Here is a 20,531-nt window from a genome sequence, read left to right on the forward strand (position 1 = left end):
AGTACTCATGATGTGAACCTGGATTTTGGGTAATCCATTTAATGTGGTTGCTTGCATAGTCACAAAATTATTCACCATATGCAATTTATTCCTATCCACATGCTAGCAAAGCAGTATCCAAGAATTATGCATACAGTTTGATAACTTTAGTAAAATCTACTTCATCAAAAGACCAAATCTATGGTATGATAATACCCATAAATAAATATAAAAAAATGATTTTACATGCTTGTTGTAGCCATGTTTGAGTATACTAGGCTTGGTTAAACTATTTAAGTATGCTCACTTCTAATTTGCACTAACAGAACCTCATAAACTTCATTTAGTAATAATGTTTTTGGGTTTCTTCCCAAGATCCCATCAATTTCAACCTTCTTTTAAACCCCATCTTATTCTTCAAAGAGGGAGGTTGAAGAGAAAAGAGGGAGATAAATAGACGTCCCCTGATTCACAAATTTAATCAACTTGTGTTCTTATTCAGAGAATTTTTCAAAATTTTGGAGAAGTATGTGACATGCCCCCAACAAAACTAACTTGCCCAAGTTGCAACCCAAGCGACAAACAATACTACTCTTTCTAATCTTGTCAACGAAAACAACAGGTATCTTAATCGACCAACTAAATGAGCTACGATGTTGGAGCCATCCCTGAGAACATTGCAAATAAATGCTTCCGAAGTCCCTTGGTGTTGAGACAAATGAACAAAAGCAGCGTTTAATAGAATCAACCATGCATTCAATTATGTACATCATAGAAAACTACTATGTAAAGCCATAATACCAACATAGGAGGTCAATAAGGACTAGAAGATCCTTCTTAGAAAGTCAAGCCAAGTCAGGTAAAATATCCCCCCCACCCCCCCAACACCCAAAAAAGAAAAAAAAAGTAAAAAAGCCAAGCAATGGTAAAAACAAAACAGTAGCGGATTCAGTAGCGAAACCCAAGAATCACTTCCACTTCTTGAACTTTCCTCCATGCATTCCAAACATCCCATGCTTCCCATGCTTCCCGTGCTTGCCGAACTTCCCATGTTTGAACTTTCCATGGTGTTTGAACTTTCCTCCGTGCATGTGTGAACCATGCCCATAATAGGCACCAGGTCCGGCATGATGAGAACCATGTGAAAGCTGGTGGACGCCATAAGCAGCAGCGGCTGCAGCCGCACCACCAGCTAGCAACCCCATGCCGCCATGTCCATGTCCTGCATTTTAGGGTCAGAATTCAGCAACTGTGAACAAAATCAAATAATGTATACTTCACAAGCAGAGTCAACTCAGCTTAATTGTGACCAACAGAAACGAAGGTAGGTGTACAATTAACCATAGTCACCAAGTTGGGGTTTGAGATAAGTCAGCAAGGGAAAATTTTGAAAAATACAGTAAAATTAGAAAACAACTAGACAAAATCGAGCGGACAGTGTAATTCTTCCTACTAGGTGTTCTCATATTATATAATCAAGTACCGTGTTAAATTACAATAATAAATCACCAAATCCCATATTAAATTACAATGAGTAACCACAACACAATTAAGGTTTATATTGTTCAAAATGTAAAAAATGATTGCAATCATGGGAGCAAGTTAAGATTCATTATTAACCAATCAAAATCAATGTCCTTTTCATTATCTAACACTTCATTGGTAAAATGATCACCATCATCTGTCAAGGTCATCTTTCTTAATAGTGAATCAAGGTCACCTTTTATTGTTTTAGATTTAATCCCAAAATTCGTGATTTAATCGTGAAGTGGTTGTGACTTTCCTAGTTGTTTCTGCCAATAAGAAATGCCTCTCATGCCAAAGTGTACAATATCTTTTGAGAATTTAAATCTGTTTTTCAATTTCGTCGCAAAGGGAAACTTTTCATTTTTGGAGAGAAAAACAAAATAAATAAAAGAAGTAATTACAAGAAAGAATGAGAATGAGAACTGTTAGCTAATTACAAAAACGAGTGATTTGCTTTCTCAAACAATTACAAGTAAAACATTTTGGCAACATACCTCCATGTGGCGGAGCAGATGAGCCGGGATAACCAGCTGGTGGGTATCCAGAAGGAGGAGGAGGATATCCTGCTGGTGGATATCCTTGAGGGGGATACCCTTGCGGAGGGTACCCTTGTGGAGGGTAACCTTGTTGTGGAGGGTATCCTTGTTGAGGGTAACCTTGTGGAGGGTAACCCTGCGGAGGATATCCCCCATGTTGTTGGGGATAGTGTCCATGGGGATATCCTCCAAGTCCTTGAGCGAGGTTTGAGAAAAGCCCTTTGTCACTGGACTCCTCATCATGCTTGTCCTTTCCACCACCCATTTGTCCTCACTATGAAATTGATAAGGAGTCCATTAGAATCGTTAATCGTTACAAAGTATATGAAATTGAGTAGTGTTACCGACACGTACATAAAGACCCCACATGGTCCTTGAGATTCACATTACACAAATCTCTCGGAGCATCCAACTATGTGGACTTGAGGGTATACATACTATCCATGGTTTCAAAATTCAGTTTGACGTCTCGTCTTGTCTTGGACAAGTCATCTCAATCAAACATTAATCATCGATTTTCCCAAGTAATCCCAATCTCGGACGATTTTTAAAACCATGATACTATCAATTCCATGTAAAATTTGATTAAGCAATAATTGGATCAACAGAAGCAGATGGGATTAAAACGTACATTAGGATGTTCTCCAATCAATTTCCATGCCCAATGAATGAACAATTCTATCAATAGATGTTACTTTTGTTACGTAAAAAACACTTTTGATGTTGTGATCAAGATTTATCCTTTTTTCGCATAATTTATAGTATAATTCAAGCTCCAAGCCAAATAGGGTATTTTAAATTTAAAATCTTAGTTTTTTCCAATTAAACAAAACCAGGCATGAATCACATACAACGCCATCCATTAATCTTGGTTTGTCTACAACTAGCAGAGAAACCACCACTAACCCTCAGTGGATTAAATTTAGAAATTAATTAATTAACATCCTGCAACAGATCTGATGTTTCAACCCAATTTTTTTAATTCCCTAATGGGAAACTCAGATCCAATTGGTTGTCAAGATTTGACAGATTAAAAAAGATGGAAATAATAAAAATTAAAAAATAAAATAAAAATTAAAAAGAAGAATAGAAAAGAAAAGAAAAATAAGTTGTAAGCTTATGGGAAAGAATGTGAAATAGGGGTTTTTTCTTATTTTTAAAAGAGAAATTTAACAATAGAAATGGTCAAACGATGGCTAAAATTCATCTAGAATTATTATTAGAAAATCAAGAAAAAAGAAAGGCATGTTAAGTTACTTACCGAGAAAGATAGAAGAGAAGAGAAGAGACCCTCTTATTTCAGAGAGAGAGAGAAGTTGATTAGGAAGTTTTGAAGATGGGGAGAGAGATTGCAGATTTTATATAGGGTGTTCTATCGAATATGGTTTGCTTGGCCGCGTAAGAAACGCGTTAAGTTAATGCGCTTACGTGTCATTGCTCCGAAAAGGTCTTTGTTACCAAAAGGGTCATAATACCATATACGACCTTTATTCATTGATGATTGAAACAATAGATAGTTGGTTAGAAGATTAGTTCAGAGAAACGTGTTTGATGTATCAAAATCATTTTTAAAACTACCTTAATTACTTACATGGTCTATATTTTAATTTATATTATTTTTTTAGCCGCACTAAACTGACTTCCTACGCCGCGCTGACACGATCGTTTTCTTTGAATACCACCGCGTAGTGCCCAGCTCAGTTTCCAGGAAGTCAGGTTAGCATTTTTTTTTTTTTTTATAATCTGAGTTATTTAATGGGGACGGTTGATATAGGAAATCAATTGTGAGTTGTGACAACATCCACATTCAATGTAACGGTTTGGTTTTTTATAAATCATTTTTTATGGTATTAGAAATTTCAAATGCCTCTTCAACTTTTGTGGTGATGATCTCCGTTCCGAAAATTACAAAAACCATGTCACGCATGCCTCTTCAACTTAAAAATAAAAAATCGAGACACAAATCATCTGGAACATTCTTTGGGCCCCACTTAGGAATTTGGAGCATCTATCTGCACATAAAATCTAAACAAGCCATCTCTTCTTTTTTCAGCTTGCTTATAAAAAAAATGCCTAAAATTGATAACTAAGCATCATTAATTAGACTTGCATAGGCATAGATCCATCTAAGGGTGGTTGAGCATCATTCTCATTTAACGAGTTTAAAAAGTGCACCAACTGCCATTTGTAGTGAAGTTACAAGGATATTATCTTCGGAAAAAAAAAGTGTAAAAGTGGAAAGATTTTGGATTGAGAGAGACAATAAGCATAAACATCCTCTTTTAATATGGATACGGTAAAATTGGAGAGAGATTATTAAAAAAAAAAAAAAAGGGTAAAAAAGAAAAAAAATAGTAAAAATAAACGATATTATTGAAAAAGGTGAGGAAACAAGATAATAAAATTGGATGGCTGGGGGGACGGGGACCAAGTGGGATGGTACGGACCCTAATCCACTATACTTGGAATGGAACATTTGTTACCCCACCATTACATTTTATTATATAAATACATCCAGATTATGAGCATTTCAAACCTAAGCGTGTGACTTGTGAGAAACAGAAAGATGAGAGATCAAACTACCCTTAAAAAGCAAAGAAATCTACTGAGGTTGCGATCATAAGATAATAAAATGGAATGCTTTAGAAAGGTCTGACCAAAATCATTCCAATCGTATATAGCTTGTAAAAAGGTATAAGAGTAAAACTCTTTCACTGTTAGTGCTGTTGTAATTTAAAATTAATTCAGTGGCAAATGATTTTATTATTACAATATAAGTTGTCCCTTCATTACTTTTTATTAATTAGACACAACTTTTGTTATCCAGATGAGTGAAAAAGAAAGATCAATCACCAGTTTGATATGGAAACAACAGAAACACATGATGTTATGGCAACGCTGTGATCATCTTCAGTCTGGAGAAGCATAACAAAACATAGAAAGCAGCAGTTCATCAGCTGCCTCTATCCCTCCCAAAACAACAAACCTTTAAATTTCCATCGGTATCGTTCAAGAATTAGGACTGCTACCGAAATCTCGTGCATTGTGAGCAATGTAATTTTAGGGCACAAGTCATACCGAAAAGCTAGATAATATCGAGTTTGAAAGAAGGTGATCTACCCAAGTAAACCCCCCCCCAAAAAAAAGGTTTCAAGATGAATAAGGCAACAATCTTACAATAATTACTAAAATAAGTAAGATATTGGATGCCACTCCCGGGCTGTCAAATAAAATCCATGCATCAAATACCCACCTTTAAATTAAAAGGCTCCAATAATCTCCAATGTAATCAGCAGAACCTCAATGCCGCTTCCAGCTCCTTCTCATCAGCACAGTTATACCCCAGCAGATATGCCCGTGCTGTCAAATAACCAACAACATAAAAAATGAATATACACTGAAATGAAGATATTAGAAGAAATGAAGTGATAAATTAGCGGCTTAAAAGTGTTCACCAAATAAGCCAGATCCCATGAATGGCTCTGCTTCATCCGTCACACCAGCTTGTTGCTCCTAAAATTTTCAAATCTCAATCATGATTAGGCTTGGACTTTTTTCAAAGATTAAAATTCTTCTTTACAAGTAATAGACTTTACCCGCTCTAAGCTCCTATGCATGGTTTATATGAAAATGGAAGAAATTTATATCAAATATTTATTAATTTTAAAATATAGGAAAACCTTAAGTCATGTATAATGTAAAAATAAATGACAAATAAATGGGTTCCGGGTACCTGCGAGTACCCATCAGATAGAACCTAACAGTTCTGATTCCTATTGGTTCGGTTCCAATGAAAAGGGAACCGGAACTGGGGTTTTCAATTTCAGTTGCGACTAAATGGGTATCCATAGACACCCTCAAGTAGATCAGAATTCAGACAACTGTTTTTCAACAATAGGTGAAGTTAAACACTTGGTCTTGACTCTTAAGCTATACAATAGGGGTATAATTCATTAAGTCATTAACAATTTGTCAAATTTTTAGTCCATTTTCTAGAACAATGTGATGGAATAAATTTCACAATTCAAATTAATTATTTTGATAATTAAGTTGGTATAAGGATTTGATGACGATTCAGAGGAAAGGAGAATAGAAAGTTTCAAAAACACAACCCGACCAGCCAAATCTAATAAATTGAAGTAAATCCTAGCCCTCAAGTAAAACCAAGGCAAGCTTTAAAAGATTTAACATAATCAGTGAGTTAAGAGGCAGAATTATATGATTGGTCAAATTGGTATGCCACTCATGCATGCAAAAAAGAAAGGATTTTACTCACAGTGTCAGCTTCCATTTCTGAGAGCCACCTATCAAAACAGTGCCCAGAAATTGTACAAACCAAAGTACCAGTGGACACATCCAAAACAACTTCCCTGCATGTATCATCACATACTGCAGAGAAATAGTAGACCAAACAAATATATAAAACATGTAAGCCCAATTTCATCTACAAGACACAATACAAAGAAAGAAAGGGAGAAAAAGAAGGGTTAAGAGGGCCAAATATTCCTACCATGAACACGTCCAGTCTTCTCACATAGAAAAACATCCCCAATTTGGTAGTAAGAACATGTTTCCCCAGAGCAAGCATGATCGACAACTGCCACATTAGTCAAGCCTTTGCTGCTTTTCCACAGAGACACTTGATCAGCCACTGTTCTGTCAAGAATTACGTGATCATCGTTCACCTTCACATGTAGAAACAATGATTAAAATGGCATCTTGCATATTCTATGTTCTTTATTTATTTATTGTGGGGTGTGGGTCGTGGTGGTGGTGGGGTGGGGGTTGGGCAATAAGGATGGGAGGTAAGGAAGAAACCATCTTGACTCCCTCTGACACAAAATCACACATATGCACACTCTCATTAGTGGAATCAATTTAAGAGTTGGGCTACATGTGAGTATTTATCTATATAATAAAACACAACGGTGGGTCCAACTCCAACTACAGTTTTGTGAGGGTATAAATGTCCCACAAAAGCTATAATGGAGTGGGGTCCACACTACCCCCACTTTATTACCTTTCCTCTTCACCCCCTTTCAACTTTATTGTTCCCCCCCCCCCCCCACCCCCCTTATAATAATATCCCTCCAATTTTAGTATCTTCCTCTTTTACCCCCTCTTTTTCAATAATACCCCTCTAACTTGACCATCTTTCCTCTTTTACCCCTTTGCCCATGTTGTAGGCACGGGCAAACTCTAGTCATGTTATAAAAATGGAAAACAGGTAGTCTTTTTTTTACTTGTGAAGGAAGAGGTGCCTGGCTTCTCTTGGCGACTTGCATTTGGATATAGTACTCTTTGAACTCAGAGGGTGTGTTCCTCACAAATTGAACCATGTCCTCTTTGTCACGCTGCAAGGAGAACTACTAGTCAGTGTGCGTGTGGCATCAATTTAGGCATACAAATGTAAATATAAGAAATGCATCAAACAAAATAAAGACCAGCTAAAATAGATCAAGATGGTGACAGGTGCTTGAAATATCGATTGAACCTAACTCGGAACATTGCACTAATACAATGGTTAACTTACAAACTTATGATTGTAATTAGAAACATTATTGATTTCAGAAAAAAGATTGGTTCCTATTCCTAGAACAGTAACTTTTACTTTCTTTTTTCTCATTCCAGGAAACTGTGAACTGGAAAAATACCTGGATATAAAGTTTTTTCCAGGCGGATTCACGTAACTTCTTGGTAGGAGACACCAAACCCCAGCGCATACAGTACCTGCCAATATTAGAATTTAAAATTACACAGTGAATATATGTAAATGTATATATAAGGAATATAATATGAAGCAGTGATTCCCCAAGTCAAGTTTACCATTTTGCCAGATGTTCTCATGTATTAATTACGAAGTGTCTTAACACATTTTGAAAGATAGCTAAGGTGGAACCCAAAATCCTCAATGTTATGGTGAACAATACCATCTGTTCATGTTTTAACTTTTAACAGAAACCATTTTCATAACCAAGCCTTGGATGCTTGCGTGTATTAGAAGGTGTCTATGGTCCAAGCCAAAACACTCATGGCATTATGAAGGCATGCATCACATATACATTAAATACACACATCTAGATACACAGGCCCAAAAGTAGCACTGAGAAGTCCCATTAGGTCTATCAAGGGAAATAAAATCCACGAAATAGATGAAAATTTGACACTAGAATCAAACTTCAATGAAAATATCATATCAAAATGACCTACAAGCTGTTAGAGGCATGCTGATGTGTTACCTTATAAATCAACTGATATATAAATGATGCAAAATTCTTAATTTTCCAAATAGAATAAACATGATAACATACCATGTCATTATGTTAATGGCTATGTGACAAGAATGAAACATTTTTATCTGGGCCACAATCCTTCTCGTGCATATGTGTTAGACACTTTTTTTTATAGGTCAAAGGAATTTTATTAGAAAAAAAGAAAGGAGGGGGATGAGACACCTACCTTGAAGACAAAATCAACAACCACAAACCAAACCTTAAGACTTACAAAGCGACTCCCATGTAAAGAGGAAATCTTCAAAGAAAACGCCTCTAAAATCAGCACACAATTTTGACCAGTAAAAGATAAAACCCACGATACTGAAAATGATCTCTTACAATGAGTGAAGCTTCCCTTCAAAAGCTTTAGAATTCCTTTCCTTCCAAATGCCCCAACACACGACAAAAGGGGTAATAGACCATAACATCCTCTCTTTAGGCCTAGTTGATTTGAATTTCCAACATTAGAACAAGTAGAGTAAAGAATTAGGGAAACACCATGGAACATGGACGAAGGTAAATGACTCCAAATGACCAAAGTAAACAGATGGTTAACCGACTCCCCACTCCTTTACACATACAACAGTAAGCGACCAAGGTAATGCCCCGGGCTATTTCCTAATCCATTGTAAGGATTTTGTTAAGAGAAACAGCTCTAATGAAGAAAACACTTTGGACGGAACCTTTGAGTCCAAAATTGACTTTTCAGGGAAAGAGGAAGGAGGGTGGGGCAAAAGAGAATTGTAATAAGATTTCACATTGAAAATTCCATTGCTGGACGCATTCCAAACCAGATATCCACCCTCAAGAAGATGGACACGGGAAATTAGCTTACTAGTTACATAATATTTATACCATTTTAATGTCTACCAGCTTATCTAAAAACATTCTTTCAATGTTACGTACTTAGGATTTATAAGGAATTCAAATAAAATGTCCCTCTACTTGGGAAATAAATTATACTAGTCAATGTGCTTGACACTTTGTACCCATTTTGAACACCTAAACACAATCCATGTCTCTGTTACATAGGTTTAGAGCAACTTTTCACTACTCATACATCTCAGAAGGTCATATGCTAGGGTCCACATGAAACAGATACATTTTCTTAGAAAGAAATACTGCATGTAATTCATCATAAACAACTTCCAAAAGCTTATACAGGACATTCAGATTAAGGACAACTAAAGTTTTTTAAAAGATTTAAATCTTGAAGCAATAATATCTTATTATCTGACATGAAAAACTAAAAAATAAACAGATCTAATTTCAAATATAAAAAATCTATCTATATAAGAAGTACAAAAAAGAATTAGGTACCCAAATAGACATGCATCTCGATGTTTGACAACTATCCGGTGTTTGACATGGTGCCTTTTTTAGGCTAGAGAAGTCCATACATATGTATCGTAATATAGTATTTTAACAATATTAAGTTCATAGAGTTCTTTAAATAAAACTAAGGAAGGAAAATGATATATTTATACACCATTTCTTTTTTCTTTTTTTATAGATAAAGGGGAAAAATAAATACAGATCAAGATGACCTACAAAGAAAAACAAGAAAACGAGAAAACAATCAAACCAAGATAGAAAAACTACTCCAACAGAACCTAAGGCTCCGAGAGATTACAAACACAATCCCAACGGACAACAAAATTCCAGTAGAGTGAGATTTCAAATATAACCCTGAATATGCTAAACAGCTTAACAAATTAATGTTTGGAGGATGGATTACACAATCCCTCTCTCACAAGTTTATTTATTTTTATTGAAAATCATTAAAAAAATGGGTAACACTACATGTTAAGATATCTATCGACGTGTAAAAATAGTGTTAAGTGACTTAGTAATAGTAACAAAATTCCTTCGAGTACATGAGTTGTTATGTGCTTACTAGCTTCTGTTTTGAACCCCTAAAACTGAACAAAAGCTAATACAAAAATTGGGTGATCAACTCAACTAGTGATACTACATAATGGACTCATCGAGACTAAAATTAGCAATCCATGTATCAGAACCAGATTTTGATAATAAAATCTCAAAGAGTCTATGATTACTTATTCCTTATTCATAACACCCCATTGTGGACCTACATTGATCTTCTGATCCGAACAATATCCATAAGGGCCCTGTGGATGATTATTTTCGTGATGACATTAGATGATGACACGTGGCAGTGTATGCAACTGAGCCCCAAGGTCATGAGGTAACGTCAAGCCCATCTGAGTCCGAAAGAAACATAAGACGAGAGATAAATTCATCACCTAACTCAGAGTTGGATCTCGGAATCAGAGAAACCTTTGTGATATTCGAGCTCCGAAATATAAGGAACCTAATCGACAAAAAATCAAAGACTATCCTAGATACGTGGAATCCGATGCTAAAATTAGTTCAGTGAATCTATACATAATTCAAAAGGAAATACATTCCAATTCAAACTCCGAATTGAAAGAAAGATGACATCAACAGAGGACACGAAAAGATCAGGATGGGATCTCTATAAATAGAGGGGGGAGAAAACACAAAAAGGTATGTTTTTTTCCCATACAGAAGCTCTGCTAATTTTTGTACTCAATCTGACTAGGGCATCCGACGGGTTGTGTTGTAAGCACGCCAAGGAGCACAGGAATTACAGATTCAAGGCATAAGTTGAAGATCTCGAGGTAGTGAAAGAAATTGCATCTACAGGTCCCCACAAGTATAGACTAATTCAAGATCAGATTGTACTACAATTCTATATTATTGATAATTAAAATGAGAACAAGTTGTAAAATGTTTCACATCATGAATAGAACAAAAACAAAAGGTAATTGAAACAAAATTGGGATAAATAATGGGGGAAAAAAAAAAAGAGATACAGATAGAGAGACTTACAATCGGCGCCAGAGGCATTCATCGGATGCGGCGAAATTGAGAAATCTACAAACCAGCGAGCAAGAGATAAGATCCTGCCAGCCATAAATAAACAAGAAGAAGATCTCTCAAGTGAGAAAGAATCCTACAAACTACAATTGAAATCTGACTAACTGACTGACCTCGGATGAGAGGAATTTGAGGATGTGATGGAAAAGTTCCGTAGGAATCTTGCTGAATATTCCAAATTGAGATGAACTGCTGCACTCATCTTGGTTCTTGGTGTTCTCTATATCCAACCTCAATTTCTTCGATGGTGGAGGTGGACACTCTTTCGTCTCTTCCTGTATTGTTTATTGTTACCCCCAACCAAAGAATTACTATAAGCACCGACGAGAGAAAAAGAGAGATAGAGAGATAAAGACCTGATCAGAGACCTCAGAGAGGACCTCATCTTCGAGAAAGTGAGCCAAGGACTCGTCTTCGTCGTCCGAAGCTGTCATGTTAGAAACCCTAACCCTAACCCTAACCCTAGAAATATGAAGTTGCAGAGAAAACAAAAAAGTGAGAATTGTTGGAAGAGTAGTACAAGTCGGTGGCCGGCCGGACGGACGACCTTCCTCTATGTGGAAGCGGAACTCATCTCAACGTCCGCCGTGGAGTTAAGCCAGATGGTTGCGTAAGGCATCTTGTGGGTGGCTGATGCAGATGGGAATTGCTATACTCGGTAGTTGAATAATGTTAATCAACTACGTAACCGTTTTTATGCCACGTTGCATTTTCTCTGGTCCCATTTCCTCCTAAAGCATCAGATGAAAGAAAACCTCTAATTTGAACGTTGGGAAAGGGGAGCACTGTAACAATACTCAATTCTTAAAGTGCTAAGAGGATCCACCACATATAAAAATATCTTCTATAATACCTTCTATGTTTTTAAAATTATTATTGAAAATTTCTATAATTTTTGAATGTATCCTCTATGTTTTAAAATTAATGACATGCCCATTGACCTCTGCCTACTCTTTTAGACTATTGAAAAATGACTTAAATGGGACCTGTCTTGGAGCTTCCAAAACTAATAATTTTTAACCCCTTGTTCAGTATTTTCCTACAGAATCCTTCCAAGTGGATTCAGTAAGATCCTATCAATTCACAATGTAAATTTAAAAAAAAAGTCTTTTTTTTTTTCAATTGGGTGTGATGAGTAATTTCTTTATTTATTAGAAATAGTGTTTAAGTGGGAAAATCGAGCAAAAAAAAAAAAAGAAAAAACCTTCATCTCTAACCTTAATTCTTTCTACTTCAATCCTCAATCATCAAGAGGTTGAAGACAACAAGTTTAGACAGAAGAAACAAAAGTTTTGGACAAGATTGAAGATGAGGGTATTTAGATCATTTTAATTAATCTACAAGAGAAACCAAGGTCAAGAGGGGCATGTCGTCAATTTGGAAACCCAAAAGCCGCTTCTCAAATATTCATCACTTTAGGAGGGTATATCGTAATCACACCATTACCAACCATCCTTTTTATCAGGAATAAATATGCTTCAAGTAGTGCTTGGTACAATTTTAACCATACAATTTATCCCAAAATTATGGACCACAGACATTTTTATTTGGAAAGAAAGTTCATTTCAGTTACGACCAATTAACCATTCCTTATTAAGATGGTGAGGAAAAAAGCCTTACTAAGCCTCATTCATCATCAAAAAGATCTCGAGATTTGAAAAAAAACCCCTTCTTGGAGGTCTTATTTTGCACATCTCAGGGTGTTTTTGATGGTGGATGAGGTTTAATAAGGAATTTTTCCTCACTATGTTAGTAAGGCTAGTCGGACTCTCCCCAAATTTCCTCTGATTGCTTCTGCATAAGACTTTCACTGCATTCCCTTGGGGCTTGATAAGGGTCTCTTGTCGCCCTTGTACTTTTAAGAGTAAAAACTAGATTGTCAATCTGATCAACAAATCCCAACAAAACAATCATCTTTATTAGCTACATGCATGATCCCTTGTATACTAGTTTTAAAACTTGGATTCCACTCCACCGATACAAGAAACTGACCAATCTATCACCACTTAATGACACAGGCCCACCATCTTCTAGCACTGCTTTGGCAACCTTGTATTAAGCAGCCTTTAACAAGTTAGGAGTGGAGTGTGAACCTGCTTGAAGGAGAAAATTTGGGTAAAAGATCTCTGAAGAGGCCCTAAATCCTTCATTTCAATTTCCCTACCCACATAATAAGCAATGAAATTTGGAAGTAATACATCATCACTTGTTAGGAAGAAAAAAAAAAAAAAAACATCATCAAACATTATCTCTTTCACGAGATGACTGAAAAACAAACATGGATCCATCAACTTGACCTGCAACAAAATATAGGAGTTACAAACGCTCAAATCAAGCTTCTAGACATGGTTTGGATACTGAGGATTAAGCTGTTAATGCAGATACAACCCAAAATATAATTTGGGTTGTTTCAGGTCAGATCCCCACTCTATGGACGAGCAAAAGCTCCTACAAATCTGTAAATTTGAGATGGCTCATACTCTGTGCGCATGAACATCGGTCATCTCTTTCAGTGAAAGTAATGGCTCACGATAGCCAATTAGAGGGGAGGAATAGCAACCCAACAAAAAAAAGGATGATCACTTGACCTACCAAATTTGTACACAAAGTCTGGAAACTAATTTTTAAGTTCACCGTCTCTAACAAAGCAAATGCCTTCTAATTCAGAAAAGTAAAGTTTTGAGATGTGCAATCACGTCGAAGCGACATCATCCAGTCTTCACGAAATGGGGGCTCAGCAATCCACCAATCTCAAGGAAGCCGACTTTTTCTTTGCCATCAAATATGGTCTTCAGCTTCTCATCACAATAAATCTCCCTCTTATCTGCAGGGTTCTGCAAAGCACCAATATATCATGCCATCAGAGACTTTTGAAATAGTGATTTCAACTAAATTATGACTTTAAAAAGTATTAAATACCAAAAGTTGCTCTACAAATTTTCCCCAATAGATAGTGAACATCAATTCACATAACATAAGCTCAAATACAGAAACAATACTAGACTGATAAGTTAGACTGTTAGTGGTTCCATCAATTTACCACACCTAGGGAAATTAAAAACGATCTTAAGCTGTTATGTCGATTTGCCTAAACTGCCATCGTCCTATGCCTTAATCTAACTATACAAGGTCAGCAAAATGAATCCTGATCCTTCAAAGAGCCATGGCTTCCATTGAGTTGAGCCTTCAAATATTTTCTTAGTACCTCACTACGTGCCCCTCTGTGCCTTCTTAAAGCTTTAGAACTCTTCAATCAGCAAGATCCTTCACAACAGTGATGTTGCCAATCTTTGTTATATATGATGAAACCATCTCAATTGACAATTTGGTTTTATCACCTGTCGGGACTACTGGATTTGGACCCATATTTTGGTTGACAAATTGTAATGCAACTCTGCGGACATGGGTTCAAGTTCAAGCGTACCCATCAAAAACAAAAAACTGTTGGGGCTCTTTATTGATCCTTCTAATCATTTATCTGATCTAGAAACTCACACAACATTATATTTGTTTGCGATTGATTCCATTCATTGATGGGTCCTATGAATCTCCTGCAATTTTATGTTGTTGATAGATCATTTGCATTAAATCTGTATATCATTACTCTTTGTTTCCATCAACTAAGCTCGTATCTGTTGCTTGAAAAGGGGACAATAAAATCAACTTTAACATCTGCAACAGAGGATACCATGGTAAAAAGTAGTGTTATTGAATTAGATGTATTACAAAGAGACCTAAGCTCCTTTATATAGAGGAGCAAATAAATACAAAAATAACACGTAGACAATGTGGGGACTAAACCTACAACATACTGAAAACACTAGAAGACGCACACACACATGCATGCATGCACATACGCACCAGCCACACGTCACGACCATTTTCAAATCTTTTAGTTCGTGAATTATGACAACAAATAGAACATGGAACAAAAAGACAACCGAAACCATCTTTGGCTAGAAATGAATAATCCATACCATTTTCTTGCAAATGTATGGCATATGTAAGAGGGCTACTAACTGCCCTCTGATTCTAAGAATATACAGAATCAAACTGTATTCATAGAGTAGTACATGGACTTTCACAATCTTTGTGTCATTGTTTTCATCTATAGAAAGATTTTACATCTACCCAACTTATCTACTTTTTTTTTTCTTTTAAAGTAGTTCTATAACTTGGTATGACTTAAGTAGCTACAAGTCCAATATTAATCAGCCCAAACTTTGTGAGAAAAAAATATTGGTAGGCAAAACCAAAAACCCAATTTGACACAGCTAATAGATTGTGAATCCTGAAAACAAGGTTACTGCACTGGATATCAAAACAAAATAGATTTAACCAATATATATCCCTGGTTACTGGTGACCATAATTGATCCAAGGATTACATTTTGTTATTTTCTTCTTATTGTTTGTTTTCCTTGTTGTTTTGGGTTGGTCCCCTCAACCGCCCTGTTTTTTCCCTTTTTCTTATCAATAAATTTATCTTTACCGAATAATATATCATGGAATTATAAAAATAAAAATAAAAACTGCAGAAATCTCCATAACAAACCTAATAAAAGTAAGAATTCCTATATGCAAAATCATCATCTAACTGGATGTAATGGAAGAAAATCCGAAGGGGTTGATCTTTAAGTTGAGACAAGTAATACAAGTAATGGCTATCATCACCTAGCCGTTAGATGCCAAATGAGACATGCACCAAGCTAGGGAGGCCTATTTGGGAAGGTACATACCTTGTCTCTTCGTTTGTACCTAGGGGTGGTAATCTCAATACAACCCGCGAACACGACCCGAAAACAACACAAAGTTAAGTGGGTTTGGGTCATAATAGTGTCAACCCATCTAACACGATTATTAAATGGGTCAGGTTTGGGTTCTGGGCATCAACCCGTTTAGACACGTTTAGTTATTCTGTTTAGACACGTTTAAATATATCAAAAATTATTTAACAATTTTTTAAATTACTCATTTTTTTAGAATTTCCTAGAACTTTTTCATAATACAATTTTTATTATCAAATTCTATAGAATATAAAGGGTGTTTTAAGATATTTTAAATTAATAAATGGTTAAGCTTTACTCTGGGAAAGAAAAAATACTTTTCTTAATAAGTTATTTATTTATGTTTATATTTTTTTTTACTCTATTTTTTTCATTAAAATCTAGAGGTATGTAGTATTTGATTCCTAATATTTGAAAAAGGACCCTTAGTAAGATTTAAAATCTTACCTAATAAGACTAATACGTATCATGTGATAATGAAATACAATTTGCTTAGCCAATAATAATAATAATAATAATATTGAAAGACAATTTCCTTACTAAGTTAGTAAGGAAAGTTTTCTGACCACATCACCTTTTGGTATCCAAAAACATGATATGATGACACATGGTTGTAAAAGACAAAATTCTACGAACTTTGAAAAAAAAATTCGAAAGAAAGTTACTTTTCACCATTTAACTTAGTTTATGGTTGTGTTACTTTAATTTTAATAATGATATTTTATTTCTGGTGGTGGAAATGGAACTTATTTTTTTCAAGAAAGATTAGAATTGTATTAAATAGGTTATATATGGGTTGGGTCAGGTATAGCTATTTATAAATGGGTTGGGTTTGGATTTAAGTTTTTGACACAATTATTAAATGGGTTCGTTTTGAGTTCGGTAAATTTTCTTTATACCCTTACCTCAACACGACATGAGCACGACCAGACCCAACCCATTGTCACCCCCTATTTGTACCACTCAAATAGGCTCTACTTGTCCATGAGCCATCAAAGGTGCCTTGTAGCATGTTGTACTTGGCACAAAATGAGTCTTGCAAAGACAAATGATCTTGCCATCAAAGGCCATGGCAGCCCAAAATGAGGTGCTTGTGCTCAGCATTGTATCTTTGCACCATCTACAAACCCACTAGGTGATAACCTAAGGGAAAGTTGATTCAAATGATTTGCTCATGTCCAACAAAGACAGATTAAAGTCTCAATTAAGACATGTATTGAGATGGTTAAAAGAGTTGGTAGGTACCGATAAAAAGACATGTATTGAGATAGTGAGAACAGGCATGAACACACCTGAATCAATGGATGACAATAATTTAAATAGAATTGGAGCAGCTGACCTCAATCTTCACCTTTTTTAGTGAAAAAATGGTGCTAAAAACTTTACTTAAGAATACAAACTCTCGTAGATCCAGAAATATTATTGCATTTATACTTAAATGAAACTGATGAGACGATCAACATTACCAACAATCCAAAAAAAAAAAACCCTAAAAGATGCAGATAATCAACCTCAGAAGAAAAGAAACCTAAAACCCTAGATGTTCAGGAAATAAGCAAACAGAACACCGCATATTCATTCATTCATAGAAGTTAGAACTACTTAAAACAACTATTCTTCAGGTTCAGAAGGAGAGATTTTAAAAAAATACCTGGAGATTGTTTTTCTTGATGTGTTCCCAGATCTTCTTGACAGCATCAGCGCGAGAAGCCTCATTAACGCCAAGGAACTTGCGCAAGGCTGGAGACACAGGCGTCATCCTCAGGATGCCACCTGTCCTAGCCGCTGGCCGAGGCTGCTTGGTCGGGACAGAGACTTTTGCCCCACTAGTACTGCCACCTCCCTTAGTGGTGGCCGCCATTAGAGCTCTGCAACCTTTGAAAACCCTAAAAGAAGACATTTTCGTTTCTCTTCTTCTGCGTCTACTCTACTTCTTGTCTTTTGGTTTTTGTTTAGTACGTTAGAGAGAGAGAGAGAGAGAGAGAGACTTTAGGCGCCTGTGCCCCTGTCTGTGAGAAGGGTTCAGGTTGGGACATTTTTAGTGTCCAACTGTTTTGGACACTTAAAACGTCCAACTTCAAGCGCTTGGCACCACATGTCCTACCCAAATAAGTCGGGAAGACTTCGGTGCTGTTTGTTAAACTGAAAAAAATAAGTGTTGAATAGCATTAAGCGCTAAATTTAAGTGCTGAAAAAGTTGTTTGTTTAGATGTTGAATCATGTTTGTTACACATTGCTGAAATTGATAAATTGTCTTTGTTACCCTTACAATCATATTATACATTGTTTACATGTTTCAATGCTTATTTATTATCAAACACAATAAAATATATTATTTCTTATAAAATTAAAATATAATTTATTTTTAAATAATAAATAATACTCAAATAATCTTCAATTTATAAATAATAATTTCTATTTATAAAAACCCACAAATTTCAAATTAAAAATAATAATGTCATACAAGTCACTAAAATTTGAAATCAACTTTAAAAGAACTTAATTTTGGATGAATAATTTTCGATGGAAATGAAAGATGTGTAATTATAAAAGCACCCTATGAATTAATAAGGACAACCCACATTATAGCCATTTTTTGTTTTGTTTTATATGGGTTAAAGTTTTTGGAATGAGCAAATTTTTGGTGAGGATGGTCTATATGGTCTAAAGATCATCCTCACCAAAAATCAATCTATTTTAAAACTTCTAACTCGTTAAAAATAGTTTTTTTTTTTTAAAGGGACAATTTACGGTTCTTGAACTTATTTTGATAGAGTTAGAAGTTTCAAGATGTGTTGATTTTTTGTGAAGATGATCTCCTCATTGTAGAGATCATCCTCACCAAAAATCAACTCATTCTAAAACTTTTAACCCATATAAGACAAAATAATTTAGTTATGGTGTGGGTTTATTAATTTGTGGGGTATTTATATACTTATCCATGGGATATAAGAGGTAATATCCTTTTAAGAATAAGGGCATACTTGTCCATGTTAAAAAAAACAAAGGGCATACTTGTCCGTGTTGAAAAAAACGAAGAGCTTACCGCTTCAGCACTTTTTTTCAGCATCAAAATAGTGCTGAATTTTTTTCACTTATTTTCAGCAATAAGCACGAGTAAACAAACGTGCTATTTTGACAAAAGTGCTGAATTTAATTTTTTTCAGCAATAAGCACTGAAAAATAGCGCAAACAAACACCACCTTCCTTGTTTTTAAATCAATATATTAAAAAAAAAATAGTGATGAACGCTATTAATAGTCCAACGTCAAGTACATTAGCCTACCTGTTTGACGGTTCAGATTAATCGGATCTCTGAAACAGCAGAGAACAGTTGTTGTAAGCGATATACAAGAAAAATCCAGTTTATGCGTACCTCAAGCTGCCTTTGGGGAACGCTATTGACACCCACCTTTTGTTTTTTTTACTTGGTACACCCAATCGCTGCTTTAACCCATTGTTCTTGTGGGGTGCATGTAGCAATATTTTTTGATAGATACATGATGAATATTTTCAATAAGATTTGATAATAACATATCCAACGTTTTTTACATGGGATCCCATGCAAGGAACTGTTGGATATGTAATTATCGACCTAAGAAAGATAAATTTGGTAGAAACATATTGAAAATATATGTCATCATACGGTAGGTACATACTAAACAGTTCTTTCCATAAGGATCTCATGTGAAAAAAATGTGTTCAGTCATGACTTACCAAACATACTAGGAATTTTGAAAAAATAAAATTTATGCAAACCATAAAGATAAATTTGATTTTAACATATTTTATTTGCAAAATGATTAAAAATAATTCACATAATTAGGTTTTTCAACAACGATTGCAATCATTTTCCAATAAAATTTTTTTTATCGTGAATGACGAATGGAGAATGATATTCTCTTAATTTTGAATACTTAGATGTAAAATGAAGATTTATTAAATTAAATGAAAAACAACCTTGAGATTCTACCATTTTTATAATTATGTCACAACTTTTAATTCACACCTATGACATATGCATTTTGAGTATTTCAAGGAGATTTACCAAGTATAGAAGTCGAAAAATGAAAAATTTAGACCACACTTGTAATGTCGAGTTCACCACTTTTTATTGTCTAGCTCAATACTTTAATTGTCGAACATTGTATTGTTGAGTTTGACAATATTTTCATAAAATATTGTCGAACTTGATAGTAATTAAACATGACTTAAAAATATTCAAAAATAATTATCGTTATACTCAAAATATTAATATTATCGAAGTCGATGATATAAGTTACATTATTGATGAACCCGTCGCTTTTAATTATTGTCCAATTTGACAACATTTTCATTATAAAAAAAAGAAGTCAAACTCGACAACAAAAAGTAGTGAGTTCAATAATAAAAATGTTGAACTAAAACACTAAGTGGTGAGTTCGATAATAAAAATGTTGAACTTGACACTATAAATGTGATCCATATTTTTTTCTTTTCATTTCTTAATTTTTTTTTTAAATT

At 35.0% G+C, this 20,531-nt stretch overlaps 3 protein-coding genes across 4 annotated transcripts; all 3 read right to left on the reverse strand.

The window, feature by feature from the left end:
- Positions 1-698: 698 nt before the first annotated feature.
- LOC147391752 (uncharacterized) lies at positions 699-3,456 on the reverse strand. Its single transcript, XM_086459961.1, has 3 exons — positions 3,304-3,456; positions 2,001-2,316; positions 699-1,201 (listed from the first exon to the last, which is right to left on the reverse strand). Exons 2-3 carry the CDS (start codon positions 2,305-2,307, stop codon positions 948-950), a joined length of 561 nt encoding a protein of 186 aa, XP_086316087.1. The 5' UTR covers positions 2,308-2,316; positions 3,304-3,456; the 3' UTR covers positions 699-947.
- A 1,281-nt stretch (positions 3,457-4,737) lies between these two features.
- LOC147391753 (F-box family protein) lies at positions 4,738-11,998 on the reverse strand. Of its 2 annotated transcripts, XM_086459958.1 has the most exons (10): positions 11,599-11,996; positions 11,356-11,517; positions 11,195-11,268; positions 7,697-7,772; positions 7,286-7,396; positions 6,553-6,727; positions 6,319-6,431; positions 5,498-5,555; positions 5,296-5,402; positions 4,738-5,158 (listed from the first exon to the last, which is right to left on the reverse strand). In XM_086459958.1, the coding sequence occupies exons 1-9, from the start codon at positions 11,674-11,676 to the stop codon at positions 5,332-5,334; spliced, it is 918 nt and encodes a 305-aa protein (XP_086316084.1). In that variant the 5' UTR covers positions 11,677-11,996; the 3' UTR covers positions 4,738-5,158; positions 5,296-5,331. The 2 variants fall into 2 exon arrangements, with proteins under 2 accessions (XP_086316084.1, XP_086316085.1); XM_086459959.1 differs by lacking the exon at positions 4,738-5,158 and having other exon boundaries at positions 5,201-5,402; positions 11,611-11,998.
- Positions 11,999-13,467: 1,469 nt separating this feature from the next.
- LOC147391754 (protein TRI1-like) lies at positions 13,468-18,025 on the reverse strand. Its single transcript, XM_086459963.1, has 2 exons — positions 17,680-18,025; positions 13,468-14,076 (listed from the first exon to the last, which is right to left on the reverse strand). The coding sequence occupies exons 1-2, from the start codon at positions 17,926-17,928 to the stop codon at positions 13,951-13,953; spliced, it is 375 nt and encodes a 124-aa protein (XP_086316089.1). The 5' UTR covers positions 17,929-18,025; the 3' UTR covers positions 13,468-13,950.
- Positions 18,026-20,531: the final 2,506 nt, after the last annotated feature.

Source organism: Akebia trifoliata, chromosome 11 (genome assembly GCF_017979445.1).
Source record: "Akebia trifoliata isolate Shusen 1 chromosome 11, ASM1797944v1, whole genome shotgun sequence".
Lineage (NCBI taxonomy): Eukaryota > Viridiplantae > Streptophyta > Magnoliopsida > Ranunculales > Lardizabalaceae > Akebia > Akebia trifoliata.

Bases quoted from the DNA above. Each gene is read 5' to 3' on its own strand.
- LOC147391752 (XM_086459961.1), bottom strand. From the start codon at position 2,307: ATGGGTGGTGGAAAGGACAAGCATGATGAGGAGTCCAGTGACAAAGGG. The intron at 1,202-2,000 runs GTATGTTGCCAA...CCTAAAATGCAG, and splicing joins ATCTGCTCCGCCACATGGAG to GACATGGACATGGCGGCATG.
- LOC147391753 (XM_086459958.1), bottom strand. From the start codon at position 11,676: ATGACAGCTTCGGACGACGAAGACGAGTCCTTGGCTCACTTTCTCGAA. The intron at 7,773-11,194 runs GTAAGTCTCTCT...TAATATTGGCAG, and splicing joins GAATGCCTCTGGCGCCGATT to GTACTGTATGCGCTGGGGTT. The intron at 6,728-7,285 runs GTAAAAAAAAGA...CTACATGTGAAG, and splicing joins AGGCACCTCTTCCTTCACAA to GTGAACGATGATCACGTAAT.
- LOC147391754 (XM_086459963.1), bottom strand. From the start codon at position 17,928: ATGTCTTCTTTTAGGGTTTTCAAAGGTTGCAGAGCTCTAATGGCGGCC. The intron at 14,077-17,679 runs GTATTTTTTTAA...GGTGCTTTGCAG, and splicing joins TCAAGAAAAACAATCTCCAG to AACCCTGCAGATAAGAGGGA.